This window comes from Loxodonta africana, chromosome 1, assembly GCF_030014295.1.
Source record: "Loxodonta africana isolate mLoxAfr1 chromosome 1, mLoxAfr1.hap2, whole genome shotgun sequence".
Taxonomy (NCBI): Eukaryota; Metazoa; Chordata; class Mammalia; order Proboscidea; family Elephantidae; genus Loxodonta; species Loxodonta africana.
This window is the reverse complement of record NC_087342.1, coordinates 196272118-196291133: the sequence shown is the minus strand read 5'-3', so window position 1 is coordinate 196291133 and position 19016 is coordinate 196272118. Positions and strand designations below refer to the sequence as shown.

Genomic DNA, 19016 nt, shown 5'->3' with positions numbered 1-19016 from the left:
ACATTTTTTTCTTCTTTTATTACAAAAGGGAGGGTTAGATACTGTAAACCTTCACCGTATTAATGATGTTTATTTTAGAATTTCAGATTGCCAAAAGACAAAACGGGCACCACACGGATTGGTGATCTAGCACCCCAGGACATGAAGAAAGTTGGCTATTTAGCTCTAATTGAGCTGACTGCCCTCTATGATGTATTGGGTGTGGAATTGAAACAAGAAAAAGCTGTGAAAATCAAAACAAAAGGTAATCTTGAAATGAAAACCAGATTGACTTCTAAAGTAGAAAGGATAGACTCGGCTTATATCAGTATTTTTGGAAGATAAAAACACCTACAAAAAAAAAAAAAAAAAAACCCCAACCATTGAATACATCTAAATCTCAGATTCTAAAACATTACCTCCAAAAATTATATAACTGGATAAAAGTCACTGTCCCCTAGACTATAGGAAAGAAAAGGATAATCAAATAACTTAATTCCTCTGGAAGAAAATTCTGAGTCCAGGCGTCTTAGCTCTTGTGCTTTCTCCTTGAAAAAGCATATATTTAAAAAGATATATTTGGTGCATCTACTTATTTATTTACAATACTAGATCTTGAAAAATGACTTTCAGATGTTATCCTGAATAATTACTTTTTCTTATTCATCTGAAAGGAAATTCATCTAATGGGTAGTCAGTAGACTTTCCCTTTGTTCATTTATGTTCAGCTTTTAACTTTTTTGCAAAAACATTCTTCACCCTCTTAAGAATATGCCATTGTGGTGCACAATGCCACCAAGTTATACTTGTCATGCATTTGTATAGTTTTCCTTTTATAAGCAGCTTGCTTTACCCACTATATAAACAGAATTCATCTTTATTAATATGACAAAAGAACAAACACTACCTCAGTTTTTGTTTTTCCTAGACTTTATTGGCCTGAAATTCAGATAATTCTCTGTTGACAAAGCTGTACTGTTTAGGAATCCCTGTCCTCTTGTTTAACCTTAAAGGTATCTCCTAAAGAGAAACCAAGAAAGAGGATTATTGAGTTGCTATGGTAACCTTAGCAAAGATAAGCATTCGCCCGATTTATGTTTTAGAGGTAATTTCTTTGTAGGGCTGAGGTATACCTTCCCTTCAGGTCTTCTGTTCCATGCTGAGCCCCAGAGGGTCTCTTTCTGTGCTCAGTTCCTTTGAGCATTTTACCCTGAGACTTGGGATGGTGAATTTATGAGTCAAACAGTGATTATGATTTTCCAAAAGTCCGTTATGGATAATGACGACTTCAGATGCCTTTTTATTTATTGTTTTTCAGATGCCTTTTTAGAAGCCTTTGACAAAGCCTTCTCCAAATGTAAAATAGAAAAATAATTTAAATAGCCATGACTCATTGCTTGAATCTTTTAAAGTGGCTTAGAGAGGGTTTTTAATGTGATTTTTTAGTATTGCATCCTAGCAGAGAGAGAAATATTGTCATTCTTATTAAGCGTATCACTGTTAATAGATTTTTCCATCTTTATATATATATACATATATATATATCTGTGTGTCTTACCCAGTATATTTATCTTATAAACTAGACCCTTGACATTCTTGAGGATTATATCTTTTCTTATTTCCTGGGTTACTGACGTTATTTTGAATGACATCATGATTGTCATGATTTCTAATACCTGTCCTCATACCACAAGGTAATTTCCTTTTCCAGGATTGAAAGTGACTTATATCTACCCTGATGATGTTTGTCGTGAAGGAAACGATCATTATCACTTCTGTGTTAACTCTGTGCCCAGTAGTAGGGATGGGGTAGGGGTGCTGGGTAGAAACTATGCTTGCACGAGACTCAAGGATTATGATTTCAATTTAGAAAAATCATAAGTTATTACCTCTCATTGCTTCTGGAGTTAATCACAAATATATAACACTACAGATTCAAATTCAAGAATACCAATTGTCTTCTATACTTTGTAAAAAGAAACATTTGTAGAACAAGATCGTAATATTGGCTGATTTTTCTAAAAGCAGATATTTTATTTATATATTTTGCTGTACTGTAGAATTTTAGATGTTAATTCAGTGTAGAAGAGATGAGAGATATTTGCTTTAAGCCAGAACTTTTAATCTGATTACATTTAGTAAATTATTTACATATTTTTCTTACTCCCACAGCCTTCCATTTCTCTGGTGTAACAGTTTGCACTTTTCTAATTATTTCAGTGATTTTTTTACACTGGGTTGTACAGTTGTCTTTTCTTGCTAGACTGCTCTGTAAGGCAGGGCCAGAGTCATCCTGTTGGGCTTTGTATGCCTAATGGCTAGGACAGTGTCATTCACTTAGTAGATGCTCAATAAAGAGTCTGATTAAATGACAATGTAAGAAATCTTATGCCTTAAAAATTCTTGTTTGTATTTTATAGATTGAGGGAAGTGAAGAAATTTTATTTTCTTCTTGCAGATTCTGGCCTGTTTGGTGTTCCATTGACAGTATTGCTAGAACAAGACCAGAAGAAAGTGCCAGGAACTCGAATACCCTTGATCTTTCAAAAAGTAAGTAGACCTGAGTGAGTGAACTTGGAAGAAACATGCTTTAGCTAACAGTTTGTTTTTTTGTCTTTTCTGGCATTCATATTATTATAATACAGTTTTCCAGTTGATATGCTCTTTTATTTTGTACTTTGATTTTCTATTCAGGAAACAAATTTGTTTCAAGGGCTCATAATTTTTATTTCATGGTGATGCTTTCAGTGTTATTACTGTAACTGTGATTACCTGGAATCATTTTCCTGTCTTATATTAGCTCGCTTTGTATAATTGAGATTTCGATTCTACAATACGTAGTAGAGGGAACTGCTTATAAATTTCTAGGAATTTGAATCCTCATGAATATTTTATGCCTGTATGTATTTCCCAAGCTTTCCTATTTACAGTGAGGATGTCCAATTTAATTTACCAGTGCCTAATTTTTTTTTTTTTTTTACTTCCAAAGTAGGTAAAGAAACCATAAAAGTAGAATTAGAAAATGATTGCTAAACTATCGAGTCACTTGTGTAGTCAACACTCAATTATTCATAAGGGGATTATCCATGGCAATATAAACATTTCATTCCAACCTCTGAGCCATCATTATTTGAAACACAGATTGTATTTGTTAATAGCCAGTCAGTGCACTGTGAGGAAAACAAGTCAGCTTCCTTCTCCTCATGGCTTCTAGAATCAAATCAGTTGTAGACTACCTAAGCTAAAGATTCTTTTCAATAACTCAGACATATCACTCAGTAAACTCTGAATTCAGTGCTGTGGAGTCAATTCCGACTCATAGCGACCCTGTAGGACAGAGTAGAACTGCCCCATAGAGTTTCCAAGGAGCACCTGGTGGATTCGAACTGCCGACCCTTTGGTTAGCATATCACAGCTTCTGAAATTTCCAGGCACAGCAAGCATGAACATGGGAACCTTGGAGTTGATTGGCTTATTAGCAAACTCATCCAATACTAAAGCTCTTGGCAGATATTTGTCCCCTTCCCAAACCAGTCACTTACTGTCTACTACTGACGTCTGGTTCTTTTATTCCTCATGCCCACCATTGTACACTCAATGCTGTATCTCATTATTTCTCCTAATGAGCTTTGTTCTGCACAACTTATCGTACTCATCTTCCTCTGCTAGCCACTGACATAGAACACTTCCCTGTGTGGATAATTATCAACAGTAGCTAGAACTAACAGAGATGCAACAAATATGTGCCACGTATTCAACTTCTTTTAATGTAGATAAAATTTGTGAGTTACTGTAGACAGCAGTGATCATCCCATAAAGGGCAAGCTTAGGTCTCCATGAGTCAGTGGTACCTCTTGACCAGGCTGAGGATTCCACCCAGGCCTAGAAAACCTCTCTTTGTTATTTTGTCTTGGAATTGTTTGCTTATTTGTTTATTTAGCTAGTTCCTTTAAATTGTTGAACTTTCTAGTATTCTGGAGACTCTGGTTACCCACTAGATTGAAGTAATGGATAACAACCCCAGTTGATTCCACTGCTTACTTCCAGGGCTAATTAAAAATCAATTCCTGGAATTAATTTTCCAAAAGAACTAATCCTCTCACCCTCAGTAGGCCCTGGCCTTGTTGTTGTTAGTTGCCATCAAGTTGGCTCTGATTCATGCGGACCTTAAGTATAACAGAAGAAAATGTTGCCTAGTCTTGTGCCATCTTCATGATCATTGGCTTTATGTCTGCCTAAAGTTTGTTTCATTGCTGTTGTAAACAAACTCATAGACACTGAACAAACAGTGCTAAGTGAATGAAAATAATCTTGTGTATCCTCGGTCTTTCCTCATAAAACTCAATTTTGTTTAATCAATGGCCTTGTGAAATCATCCCCATTGAAATTCCTGTATGTTTTTCTGTGAATGGAATTTGTATCATTGGAGTCGCTGAAGTTAGTCATCTTGAAGTTATTGTTGACTGACTTTTGTGAACCGTATTTTGTAAACTCCTAAGTTTGTACCTTTGCAGTATCTTTAATTATCACCTTGATGCCTATGGCCCTATTGAGGAGCCCTGAATACCTCTTGTCAAGGGTTATTGGCTTTAAATATTGGGTAATTTCATAACGTTTCTTAGTTGTAGCTTCTCTGTCTTTAAAATATAGAAATACACCCACTCCCCACTTATCGACATGGTTAGGTTCCAAAGAGCAAGTCGTTATATGAGAATTGGCATTATGTGAAAATAGAAGATGACCACATCAGATCACAAAGTGGAAGATGACTACATCATTACACAACTGCCAGATTACGTCATTATGTAACTGACAACTGAAAATTATGGCCCAGCCAAGTTGACACATAACCTTAACCATCACAGTGAGTAATACTCTCGCCTCCCACCTCAGCATTTGTTACTGCTAGATGTACATCATTAATGCATAAAATAGTAGGATAGTAGATTTTTTTTTACTATTGTCGTAGATGTGAAATGTCAGATAATGAGATAGTCGTTAAGTGAGGAATAAGTGTACTTACTTTTTGGCTACTCTCTGTTGTAAATCAGGCTGCTTCTGACTTCCTTACTGCTGGCTTTAGTTTTCGGCCTTCTTGCATCCACTGAGTCAGTGGTCTTCAAATTTTTGGGAGAAATGGATTTTTATAATATATATACCCAGTTATACATTTTTAATTTGACACTTGAAATTATAACAAGTTTAAATAGACGCAAAAGATATAATTTCTGGCATAATATAAATACTGACATTTTGGAATGAAACTCTTATATCGTTCTTTTAAATGTATCCAATAGAATATATATACCACAGCAATTTGATACTCAGCATCAGCCTTGTAAAGTACAAAGTAGCTCTTCTTTATCAGTGGGAAATTTTACATCATTTTTTTTTTTCTTTCCTTGAACTTATATTTCATTCCTTTTCCTGCATAGAATTTTGTACTAACATACTACATATTCAAGTATTAGTTTTTCTAAGGATCATTTATCATGCTTTTATGTCACAAAATTTTTTAAACAAAACTTTAATTTCTAAAACATTTCTTACAAACATATTTTTAAGTGTGAATAATATTTCTTTTGGATTGAGTTATCTTTGTAACTTTGTAATTATACATGGGCCAATAGATGCAAACTTTGATGGTAATTAATAAAAGAAAAAAGAAAGGAAGAGGTAAAATTGTGTTGGAAATATGTGCATCTCATAACGAGATGATGTGGCTTTAAAAATATTAGTTACTGTACCTATGAATGAATGTCGTTATTCCTAGGTTGACACGTGTTTCAACAATGTCTCATTCTAATTTTTATTGGCGTAATCACCAAACAACTCTGTTTCCCTGAGAAATAAAGGGAAATAGAAATTTACTTTGAGATAACTCTCGTATATATTCACATCCTCTCTGAATTATAAGCCAACATTACAATGATCTAGCATGAAAAATATTTTTTTAACCTATCAGCTGACAGCTCAATTAAGTCCATCAGTTTTGTGCAATGAAAGAATTGGAAACCACTGAGTTACAAAAATATTCATTACCAATAAGATGATAGCACTTTCTCAACTTTTGAGAAATACACAAGCAAAGGGTATTAATAAAACTTATGCAGCATCTATTAATTGTATCTGTTATTTATTTATGCTCAGAAGCACATTGTTCAAACTATTACAAAGATCAGAAAGGTTTGGGAAAATAGAAATATTGTTAAATTTAAATCTATGGAAAGATTCTGCCTTTTAAGCTAATTAGTAAATCTTAATGTCAAATTAGTCAGCCAAATCAGACATACTTTACATCCAAACTGTCTGACTTAATTTTTCAGTTCATGTAAGTATATTTATTCTGAGAAATGGTGTGAATATTACAGACAGTCCTGGGTTAAGAACCAGATCTATTCCTCACTGTGTCTTCAAGTGGAAGTTGTGGGTAAGTCAGAACAGGTGTGTACAGTTCTTATTTAGCCTTACCTTAATGCAAGAAAAGTCTCGAAGCCTTTTCAGTGATTTGAAAGCTACACTACACATGTGGTAAGTGAACGTGATTGTGATGAAGATTTACGATTAGGGTTTGGTTCAATCAAAGTCAGGACAGATTTGCATAAGATTAAAGTGCAAGTACAAGTTGTCCGTAAGTCGGACATCCGTAGCCCGAGGATTGCATGTACCAATAAACTAAAGACTGCATCTTGTAAGATGAATTAACTGAAAGCAGCTCGGCTAAAACATATAGATCAATATAGTTATTTTCCATTTCTAAATCTTAACAATAAGAAAAACTATACAGTATTTAGTATTTTTATTTATTATATTGTATTATATTTTGATAATGAAATGTAATGTGGGTAGTTAAAAATGTTATTTTCTAAGTGAAAAATATGAGAAAACAAGTGGCATTCCTTCAGCCTCTATACATATCTCATTGACGACTACGATTCAGCTTTGGAGAATAATAATAGTAGAAAGGACTCAAATATAAACCTGGAAATTTCTCCCATTCAGTTATTTAGAAATCACATTCAATTTTTCCTGTGTATTTAATGAAAGTGAAAAGCACATACTGCTGAAAACTAATTTGTTCCAGCAGCTAGCATATAATTTTATTTTTTTAAGAAGAGATAGAAACATTTTAAATATTTTATAAGATGAAATAGCATGAAAATTGTCTGCACATTGAATACATTTTGCAAGGTATAATTTGATAAATTTTAAATTCTTTATTGAGTAATGCCTATTTAATCTAAAATAACTCATGTAAAACTCTTTGCAAGGTGTTTTATCCAGTGTAACTTGAAAAATACGGTCCTGAAAAATATTCCAGTTGAATTTTAAAAAAGTCATGTACTGCTTTGACTGGTCAAAGATGTTTGCCTTTATTAGTAATAATAAATCCCTGGGGTAATTTTGAGAATACTCTTTATTTTAGTCTTACCAGAGTCCCTCCAGATCATTGCATTCTTTGGAAGTAATCTAAGGATAGAAATGAGATCATTTAAGAAAAATTATCATGCTTTTCAGTATCTACATGATACCATGTATTTGATGTCCATACATCTAGACAAAGGTCAAAAAGCCTCTTTTATAAGCTGTGCATTGCTCCTAACAGATAAGCAAGGGGAAAAGAATAAGCTTTATGTAGTTTATAAAGCCTTAGTTAATCATTAAAGGGAGCTTCCCTGAAAGAAAATAAAAATTTACCTTCTGTTGGCGCTCTGGAAGATTTTATGCTCTAGGGCCTGCAGGGAGTATTATAGTAAGATTTGGACTGAGTGAAGGGTAGGTCTATCTTTTTAAAATTAGGAGAAGACTTGTGAAAGGAAGATGGGTGAAGAGGAAGGAAACCCTATATGATACTAATAAATGCTTCATATTTAAATTGAGAATATGGAAATGGCTTCCCTTAAAATAGCAGAGCACCCCTATAAAGTCCTTGTATACTACCAGGGGAACTTATATTCCCATTTCAAGATCATTCCGTCAAGAAAGTAACCACTATTTTATCTTCTTCCCTGCTTCCAACAATTTGTCATTAAATTGTCTCCATTGGCCTTTTCCTTGTGAGTTTCTGCCTTAAAAAAAAAAAAGAAAAGAAAAAAATCCTTAATTGTTAACTTAGTGGGCTTCTGGACATAGCAAGGCCTATATATATTCGTCAGACATTGGACATGATTTAGAAGTCCTATACAAGAATTGCTTTTTCTTTACTACCCAAAGCTTAAGACTTACACATGAATATTTGCAAATAGTTTTTGACTTTATATCATAAATAATTCTTTTTTTTTTTTTTTGAACAAACTAAAAATGAGATGTAGATGTGTAAATACTAGAATTTTGTAAGATTTATTTGATTGCAGAATGCATGTTTCTGGAAAAGCAGAAGAAATGGATGTTTTTAGTTGCTTTTAAAAAATGAACGTCTTCTTTCTCCCTTTGTTTGGAGTACCACAGCTGATGTGTGAAGTTACACATTTCTGTTATAAAGGAGAATAAGACCTAACTTTTTTCTAAATTATAACTAAAGTTTTGGGACTTGTTGGTTTAAAGGATAGTGATATTGCAATAGCATTCAAAACCTCATAAAATCCAGTTTGCGTGTCGTTGTAATCAGTTTTCCTTTATTTATATGTGAAACAGATGTTAAATTTGGAATTGTACCTGTTGTGAATACCAAAATCAGAATGTTCCTCTGTTTATACACAGCTGATTTCTCGAATTGAAGAGGGAGGTTTGGAAACTGAAGGCCTCTTACGAATACCTGGAGCTGCTGTTAGAATCAAGGTAATCTCTTGGCCCTACTAATGTAACATTTTATTGTTTAATTATACTTTTCCATTTTAAAAGTTAACTTGTCCTCTACACTCTCTCTCCATTGCTAGTAAAGTGGATAAAATAAAAGCAATAAAACCTCTTACAATTCAGCTTGAATTCAGCTTTTCTAATGTCCCTTCTATTTTTGTTTTAGTGTTTTAAAAATCACCATGTTATCTATAATAATACTATAATAAATAAACATGCAAATGATTTCAATCTGTGTATGGTGCGGAGTAAAATAGGAACAAAAGTGAACAAGTAAAAAACAAAAGTAGTTCCTTTCTTCTGATGAACAGAGAACAGGATGAGTCAAGATATTAATAGGGGGCTGGCAGTGGACTCCATGGGTGGCACAAAAGGTTACTCAGGGGAGGATGAAGAAAACCAAGGACACAAGGGAAAGATTAGTCCAAATGACTGATGGACCACAAGTATTACAACCTCCACCAGACGGAGTCCAGCACAACTAGACGGTGCCTGGCTACCACCACTGACTGCTCTGACAGGTGTCACAATAGGAGGTCCCAGTCAGAGCTGGAGAAAAATATAGAAGAAAATTCTAACTCAAAACAAACAAAAAATCAGACTTGCTGGTCTGATAGAGACTGGAGAAACCCTGAGAGTGTGGCCCCTGTACACCGTTTTAGCTCAGTAATGAAGTCACTCCTGAGGTTCCCCCTTCAGCCAAATATTAGACAAGCCCATTAAAAAAAATAAAAAGACTAAAGGGGCACACCGGCCCAGAGGCAAGCACCACAAGGCAGGAGGGAATAGGAAAGCTGGTAATAGGGAACCCAAGGTCACTGACATGTCATGGGGTTGGTAACCAGTGTCACAAAACAATATGTGTACTAATTGTTTAATGAGAATCTAGTTTGTTCTGTAAACTTACATTTAAAGTACAATTAAAAAAAAAAAAAAAGCTACTATCCAAAATGTTGGTGGTTTGAATCCACCCAGAGGCGCCTCAGAAGATCACAGCCACTGGAAACCCTGTGAAGTGCAACACAGGGGATTGCTACTGGATGACGGCTGGTTTTGGTTGGTGATGGATTTAGTCAGGATGAGCTATGTCAGTTGAGTTAAAAGAAAAGAAAGGCAGGGACAGACTTTCCTAGGTCAGACTAGGAGCCTTGACAGGAATCCACAAAAAAAACCTTTAAAAAACACTTTTTTGAGGTGACAAAATAAGATTGTTTCAACCACTTTCCTGAGTAGAGCTCCTTCCCCTGTCTTTTGTTCCCTGTCCCACTGTATCCAAGCAGCATGAGTCTGGTTTGTGAAAGAGGTATGATGACCCCCAGAATTCCCAGTTTTACACCCTTTTCTCCCCAATTTTTTCCTCTCTGAATGACATTTTCTTCCTGTAGTGTGTACCCTCCTGACTTCATCTCTTTTGCCTAACTCCTGCAAGTTTCCAGTAAATATAGGATAAAGTGAAGTTACCCTACAGGTTATACATAATACATAATGGTGTGCCTCTCAGGGGATTTGCAGTTTAAAGGAGCCTCAGACTTGGAATTACAGCTTAATCTGGAAAAAGTACCCAGAAAATGTTTTTGGTTAGTGGTCGTTAACTACCTCTGTTACCTTAGTTACCTTCCAAATTCAGCTTGATCTCTAAACTGAGATAACACTAGTAGCTGCCCACATTCAGTATATTGTCTTCCTGAATTTTAATATCCAAAAGAAAATAGGATAGAAAGCGAAGATAATTCTGTTTATTTACTTCAGACCTATTTTATATGAAATATTTAGAGCTGGAGCAGGGGGGAAAGGCTCTTAGTGGGTTCATATTCTCCTCACCAGTGACTAATGTGCTCCGATGCTGCCAGGATTGGAATTGCTGTATACATTCAACAGTTTTGCATCACCTGCTTATTTTGATAAGTTTCTCCAGTGTATGACACAGGTTTTGGCCTACTTAGCTCTTACTTCATAGTAATCTCAGCTTAATAGTATTTGACTAACCTGATATACCCTGCTTACAGATTGCAGCTTGTGTCCCCTGGGTTTGGTATCTGATGCATAAAGCTCCCTGAAAGAGTTTTGGTGTGCCTGTAGGTACGATAACTTGGCATTGTCTCATTTCATTTACTAACACCTATAGCACTTTCAGGAGCCCTGGTGGTGCAGTGGCTTAGTGCTCAGGCTGCTAACGAAAAGGCCAGCAGTTTGAATCCACCAGCCTGCTCCTTGGAAACCCTGTGGTACAGTTCTCCTCTGTCCTACAGTGTCTCTATGAGTTGGAATCGACACGATGGCACTGGGTTTTTGGTAAGGCAGTTCCACCCCCAGTCAATAATGGACACTGGGCGTGATTCTGGGATAAGTTTTATTGAGAAGCACATTTTCTTAAAGGATTATGGTATTTTTATGCCAATAGTGCAAGTTCTACATTCGTTTTGCCAACTGTGCCCTCCCCTGTGAGGTATTTTCGTGAAGTGCACTATGCCCATTTTTTTTAAAGTGACATTTGAAAAAAAAAAAATTGACATAGCACACTTAAGAAAATACCTCGTGGGAGGGTGCAGTTGGCAAAAATAAAATAAAATAAAATGTAGAGTGTGCACCTTATTTGCGTAAAAAATATCATAATCCCTCAGAAAGAGGCAATGTGATTTCATATTACCTATATAAAAAAAAAATTTTTTTTTTTTTTTATATATCAGAAAGAACACTGCTTCTCAGTTCACTGTTCAAAGCAGTCAGACTCTCAATAGCAGAGCATGGTGACCAACTCGCAGAAGTGATAAACACATGTTTACTGAAGTACCGAGTAGTGAGTGTAATGCACATTTTGTGTTGTCACAGGAAGGCTGTCAAAAGGGCAAGTTCAACTAAGTGTAATTGCCAAAAAGCCCAATTAAGTGAATTCAGCTGGCTCAACTCTTCAACCCAGCCTGTTGTCACACACCAAATTATGCACCAGCTGGTTCATTATAAATAATTTAAAGATAATACACACAATTTTTGGTTGTCTTCCCCTACCCCCACCACCAATTTTCTTTGTACTCTTCTGTCTCTGTCTTTCTGTCACTGTATGTTTTTCTGTCTTTCTCCTATCTCTGGGGTTATGTTCATGTATTCCATGTATTACAAAAATAATTGGGGTAGAGGTTTGTGGTTATGCTGGGGACAGAAAATGTAATAAATTTATGCTGGGGACAGAAAATGTAATAAATTTATTCTACAAAAAAAAAAAAAGAACATTCTTTGTGAGAACTGTTTCAAATAATAGAAGGAAGTGACAGAACCTTGGAAGGATTTCTAACATACTAGGATTTGTGCCATAGTGAAAACATACAGAAAATAATTTTGAAACTAAATTGATTTATTAGTAATAACTTGCCTGGCAAATTTTTGTAGAGTCCTTGAGGTAAATGAACTAGGTATTTCTAATCCTGCTTGGACTCAAACTACTTTCTGCAGGTGACGACAAAACGGCTCTGTCACTTACAGCCTGTGCATTTAAGAGAAGTGTATGGATGTTTTTTAATGCCTCATTTGCTGTAGGATTTGGTTTTGCATTTCCCAGAGATGACTAATCAAAAGTAGCCTTCTGCTTTAGGCCCAGAGACTGATTATAATGTACTTCTGTATCATTTAAAACATAGATTTGTAATTTTTTTTTTAATTTGAAAATTATAGTCTCTAGGTAAAGTCCCCACAAGGAAAGACTATCTTGTATTTTAATTAAGCCTTTACTAAGGCTTCTTGAATGTCCAAGAAAAATTTGAAAGTTTTTTAATTTTTTGGTCTTTGCTTCATTTTTTCATTGGTAAAGTACAATTAGGGTGGGTGAGGATAGGAATATTCCTTTTTTTTTTTTAAGTCTTTTTGAATTAATTTTTATTATGCTTTAAGTGAAAGTTTACAAATCAGGTCAGTCTCTTATACAAAAATTTACATACACCTTGCCATACACTCCTAATTGCTCTCCCTCCAATGAGGCAGCACAGTTCTTCCCTCCATTCTTTCTCATGTCCATTCGGGTAGCTTCTGGCCCACTCCGCCCTCTCATCCCCCCTCTAGATAGGCGATGCCAACATAGTCTCATGTGTCCACTTGATCCAAGAAGCTTGTTCTTCACCAGTATCGTTTTCCATCCCCTATTCCAGTCCAATCCCTGACTGAAGAGTTGGCTTTGGGGATGGTTCCTGTCCTGGGCTAACAGAAGGTCTGGGGACCATGGTCTCTGGGGCCCCTTCAGTCCCAGTCTGACCATTAAGTCTGGTCTTTCTGCGAGAATTTGGGGTCTGCATCCCACTGCTCTCCTGCTCCCTCAGGGTTTCTCTGTTGAGTTCCCTGTCAGGGCAGTCATTGGTTGTGGCTGGACACCATCTAGTTCTTCTGGTCTCAGGCTGATGTAGTCTCTGGTTTATGTGGTCCTTTCTGTCTCTTAGGCTCATAATTACCTTGTGTCTTTGGTGTTCTTCATTCTTCCTTGCTCCAGGTGGGTTGAGATCAATTGATGCATCTTAGATGGCTGCTTGCTAGTATTTAAGACCCCAGATGCCACTCTCCAAAGTGGGATGCAGAATGTTTTCTTAATAGATTCTATTATGCCAATTGACTTAGATGTCTCCTGAAGCCATGGTCCTCAAACCCCCGCCCCAGCTACGCTGGCCTTTGAAGCGTTCAGTTTATTCAGGAAACTTCTTTGCTTTTGGTTTAGTCCAGTTGTGTTGACCTCTCCTGTATTGTGTATTGTCTTTTCCTTCACCTAAAATGAAACTTACCTACTATCTAATTAGTGGATGCCCCCTCCTTCCTTCCCTCCCTCCCGCTCTCGTAACCATCAAAGAATATTTTCTTTATTTAAACTGTTTCTCCAGTTCTCATAATAGTGGTCTTATACAATATTTGACCTTTTGTAATTGACTGATTTCACTCAGCATAATGTCTTCCAGATTTCTCCATGTTATGAAATGTTTCATGGATTCATCATTGTTCTTTATTGATACGTAGTATGCCATTGTGTGAATATACCATAGTTTATCCATTCATCTGTTGATGGGCACCTTGGTTGCTTCCATCTTTTTGCTATTGTAAACAGTGCTGCAGTGAACATGGGTGTGCATATATCAGTTTGCGTAAAGGCTCTTATTTCCCTAGGATATATTCCAAGGAGTGGAATTGCTGGATCATATGGTAGTTCTAGTTTTTTAAGGAAGCACCAAATCGATTTCCAAAGTGGTTGTACAATTTTACATTCCCACCAGCAGTGTGTAAGTACTGCAGTCTCTCCACAACTAAGAATATTCTTTTTTTTTAAATTAATTTTTATTAAGCTTCAAGTGAACATTTACAGTTCCAATCAGTCTGTCACATGTAGGTTTACATACATCTTACTCCCTTCTCCCACTTGCTCTCCCCCTATTGAGTCAGCCCTTTCAGTCTCTCGTTTCGTGCCAATTTTGCCATCTTCCCTCTCTCTCTATCTTCCCATCCCCCCTCCAGTCAAGAGTTGCCAACACACTCTCCAGTGTCCACCTGATTTAATTAGCTCACTCTTCATCAGCATCTCTCTCCCCCCCACTGACCAGTCCTTTTCATGCCTGATGAGTTGTCTTCGGGGATGGTTCCTGTCCTGTGCCATCAGAAGTTCTGGGGAGCATTGTCTCTGGGATTCCTCTAGTCGCAGTCATACCATTAGGTATGGTCTTTTTATGAGAATTTGGGGTCTGTATCCTATTGGTCTCCTGCTCCCTCAGGAGTTCTCTGTTGTGCTCCCTGACAGGGCAGACATCGATTGTGGCCGGGCACCAACTAGTTCTTCTGGTCTCAGGATAATGTAGGTCTCTGGTTCATGTGGCCCTTTCTGTCTCTTGGGTTCTTAGTTGTCGTGTGACCTTGGTGTTCTTCCTTTGCCTTTGCTCCAGGTGGGTTGAGACCAATTGATGTATCTTAGATGGCTGCTTGTTGGCATTTAGGACCCCAGGCGCCACAATTCAAAGTGTGATGCAGAATGTTTTCATAATAGAATTATTTTGCCCATTGACCTAGAAGTCCCCTCAAACCAAGTTCCCCAGACCCCAGCCCCTGCTCTGCTGACCTTTGAAGCTTTCATTTTATCCCGGAAACCTCTTTGCTTTTAGTCCAGTCCAATTAAGAATATTCTTTTGAGTCACAGTGAACTATTGGCTTTTGGTACTTTCAGGTGTGTTTTTGAAAAAGCATCCCTTATAAAGTAAGAAATAATATCAAACCCTGAGCAGGAAAAAATGCATTTACTGGTAGTTTTTTTTTTCTTTCTTTCTTCTTCTGCCTTTCAGAATCTTTGCCAAGAACTTGAAGCAAAGTTTTATGAAGGGGTTTTTAATTGGGAAAGTGTCAAGCAGCACGATGCAGCCAGCCTTCTGAAGCTGTTCATTCGGGAGCTGCCCCAGCCGTTGCTCAGTACAGAATATCTCAAAGCCTTTCAGGCTGTCCAAAGTAAGTGACATCCCACTTTGGAGCAGTCCTGGTACCGTTGCCATCCATATTAATTGCTTTAATGACATTTTGTATGACAAGGAATATAACCAGATATATTGAAATAGACGTATTGACTCACTGACGTCAACAGGCGCTCAAATGCCACACGTTGTTTTCCTTTTTCTTTATGAATATACATCTCTGACTAAGTAGATAATAGAATGTTCTCTTTGAATACAGATTAGTTGTATGGCATTTAAGCAATACAATATATTTTAGTGTCGAAGCCTGGAAACTTCACATTTCTTTTGTAGTAGAATGAGTCACGTAAGATCTCTGATACATTTTTTCTTGCCAAGTGTTAAAAGCAACACTTACTGGAGAAGCTGTGGATTAACAGTTATCATAGAAGCATACAGAGATGTGGCAGAGTCTGTCAGCATTTATTGAGACATTAAATTCTGAAATTATCGTGGAGAAACATGGAACAAAGCATTTTGGTGGAAGGCAACAAACACCTTAGGTGTTGCCATTTTGTGGTCTTAGGCAAGCTCCAAATTAGTGTCTCTAATTGTCCTTGCTTTCTTTTCAGAGGAACAAAGAGATATTGTGAGGTTTGCATATTGGTATGAGTATCCCTTTTACCCTTAGAGGCCATCCAAAAAAATCGCCATAACCACACTCACTTGACTATACAATTAATCATCCAAACTAAGACACTAGTGAGAGTAAAAAAGGATCACTATTAATGATCACGGTGAGTTACTGTCAACCAGAACTCTTCCAGACCATTCATTCATAAACTATACAATGTTGAGATGGTTCTCATGAGCTACATGGTATCAGAACATTTCTTTAGAATTTCTAGGAGAGAAATGACTGAAATTATCTTCTACCTAAAATATTTTTTAGTGGTTCATTGTGTTATTTTGCCTATATGCATTAGATATGGATTAAAGTGCTAAATTCATCCCTGAAAAACTAATACAGGAATGATTTAAAATATCCATGCATGTCACATAAATGGAATAAAAGCTACTGAAAATGATGTGTACCAACCACAATAATACACCTTTTGTTGTTAGGTGCCGTGAAGTCGATCTTGACTTCCAGTTTATTCCGCAGACATTTATTGAGCACTCGTTGTGTTACAGGCCCTGTTTCACATATTCCTGTTGGAATTAACAGACTCTTACCATGTAGTTTGTTCATTAACCATTAAAAGAAGCAAGCTTCAGTGTTACGGATGCACCCTGACACCATATCATGGACGGTGCCATCTTCTGTGTCTTTTCATGGGGAAATAATTAACAAGCAGAAGTTAAAATTATTTCCAAAGCACTGTTGAGTGTCTGCAAACATAAGGCCGCTCGTCATATGATCGCAGTTGGAAGTGAGCATTCTGAGAGAGCAGCACTGTAACAGCAGCTGCTTTTACTGATCTCCCACAAACACGCTCAACAAGGCTTACATTTCACAGTCATGTTTGCGCCAAATAACTTTTGTCTTAAAGAAATGAAAAAAAGAAAGTGAAGAGAAATGTTCAGTAAAGAAAACAGTTCAGGTTTATTTAATCTATCTGCAGATCTTCCAACCAAGAAGCAGCAACTACAGGCTTTGAATCTCCTGGTAATCCTCCTACCTGACGCGAACAGGGACACACTGAAGGTCAGCTGGGTTGGTTTACGTTAACTATCCCTTAGAACGAAGCAGAGGAATTTTTCTTTCTTTGCGGCAGCCCAATATGATGTGTATCTGGGAAATGTTAACAGGCTGCAGAGAAAAGGCCTATTTGTAAGGACAAATGGTGAAAGAAAGTCTTCAAAGTTTATTTATTTATTTATTAGGTAGGTTATGTTATTAGTGTTCTTAGGTTTTTTTTTTTTTTTTTTTTAGGTTTTCACTAGAACATTTCTTATAGTCTAACAGATGATTGAGGTTCATTTATAAATGGGACCATGGGTAATTTTTGTTTTTTCCTTCTTTCTGTTTTTCTGCCTTTTCCAAATTTTATTGAGCATATATTTCGAAGTTTAGCAAACATGTATTAATGAAGTTAAAAATAAATGTTTAAAAAAATCCTAAGACTCATCAGTTGTGACCCACTGTTGCCTTCAACTAAGAACTTACAGTTGTTTGGAGCTTCCAGGGATCAGAGTTTGAAATAAGCATAATGGTGATTTTGAAATGCTTGTTAGACCAACTCAAACAAATTCTAGTTGTTTCTCTAAGTCACATTCTGAGTTTCTGGTATATATTATCATTTCAAAGTGATTTGCTCTAATATTAATATACTTTAATATCATTTACTCTAAGCATTGTCAGTGGTTCTCATAATATCCACTGGATTGCTCCACATTGATTTTATTTTCCTTAAGGGCAAAAGTGTATAGAATACTTGTAAAAGTTTTAATCATAAAATTTTATAAAGGAAAAAGAAAAAAAAACACTTTTTTAATCTAGAAAGAATATTTACATTTTGTTCTTTATTTTATTTTTATTATTTTTTTTAATATACGGGTGAGGGTGACACCCTTGCCTCCTTATCTTCTACATTTCTTGCTGTTTCAAATGAAATCTCACGTCAAGAAATGAAAGCAAAACCTTGTTATTTGTAAAAACTTTTCCTGTAGCTTATGAATACTCCTTGAACTGTATAATTACATGAGTAATAGTTCTTGAATGCCCACGGAATGAATGTTAATACTCAACTTTTCTGGGTGACGCAGTCTGTGAGGAAGGCTGGAATGAAAGCATTATCTCTGCTACGGGAGAACTTCCTGACTTTATTAAGTCAGAAAAAGTCTTTTGCGCCACTGATTGTCAAATGAATAACTAACCAGGTAACATTAGGTTTTATTTTTATCTATTTTTGATGCAGTGACCAGGTGTAGAAAGGGTTACATTCATACATTGTGTGACCAGAGCTGCTATGTATGGATGTATAGGTTGTGACCTAAACAGGGACATCCAGCCCAGAACAAAGTGGGGACTGATTTCCAGCTTGTTTGCCAGCTGTGCCTGTGGCCCAGGGCTACATCTACTTGGAAAGAAAAAAGAACATCTTTTTCTTACTCCCATAAAGATGCCTTTCTGGGTGATGGCCCTGTGAATGACCACTGCAGTAGTCCCCCTCATCCGCAGGGGATACATTCCAAGTCCCCCATGGATGCCAGAAACCACGGGTAGTACCCAAACCTATATATGTACATACCTATGATATGATAAAGTTTAATTTATAAATTAGGCACAGTGGATTAATAACAATAACTGATAATAAAATAGAACAATCATAACAATAAAAGTTATGTGAATGTGGTCACTGGGCAGGACAGAGTGAAATGGTGTGAGATTTCATCATGTTCCTCACTTAACATTTTTGGACCGTGATTGGCTGCAGGTAACTGAAACTGTGGAATGCAAAACCGTGGGTAAGGAGGTACTACCGTATCAGGTTAGAACTGAAAGTCACATGACTTATTTTAAAATTTACCAGTTGCCATCAAGTCTGTTCCAATTCATAGCAACCCCATGCGTCAGAGTAGGACAGTGCTCCATAGGGTTTTCAATGGCTGATTTTTGTGGAAGTAGATTGCCAGGCCTTTCTTCTAAAGCACCTCTGGGTAGATATAAACCTTCAGCTTTCAGGTAACAGCCTAGCATGTTACCTGTTTGTGTCCTAGGGACTGCTTTTAGAATTTACCTGTATTCAAGTGTTCAAATAGCTGTGGGAGGAAACACTAGTTCCAACATGGTTACCATTGGGCAGGGCTGGTATAGTGCTCTTCTTTGGGCATGGCCTTCCA

At 36.6% G+C, this 19016-nt stretch overlaps 1 protein-coding gene across 4 annotated transcripts in view; it reads left to right on the top strand.

Moving 5' to 3' along the window:
• ARHGAP18 (Rho GTPase activating protein 18) overlaps nucleotides 1-19016 on the top strand; it is a 155253-nt gene that overhangs the window by 112152 nt on the left and 24085 nt on the right. For 3 of the 4 annotated variants that reach the window (XM_003404023.4, XM_023558010.2, XM_023558079.2), the window contains 5 exons: nucleotides 79-244; nucleotides 2438-2529; nucleotides 8680-8757; nucleotides 15069-15228; nucleotides 16796-16878. In XM_003404023.4, the coding sequence (XP_003404071.2) occupies nucleotides 79-244; nucleotides 2438-2529; nucleotides 8680-8757; nucleotides 15069-15228; nucleotides 16796-16878 (579 nt within the window). The remainder of the gene's footprint in view (nucleotides 1-78; nucleotides 245-2437; nucleotides 2530-8679; nucleotides 8758-15068; nucleotides 15229-16795; nucleotides 16879-19016) is intronic. The other variant, XM_010593409.3, reaches the window with a different exon arrangement.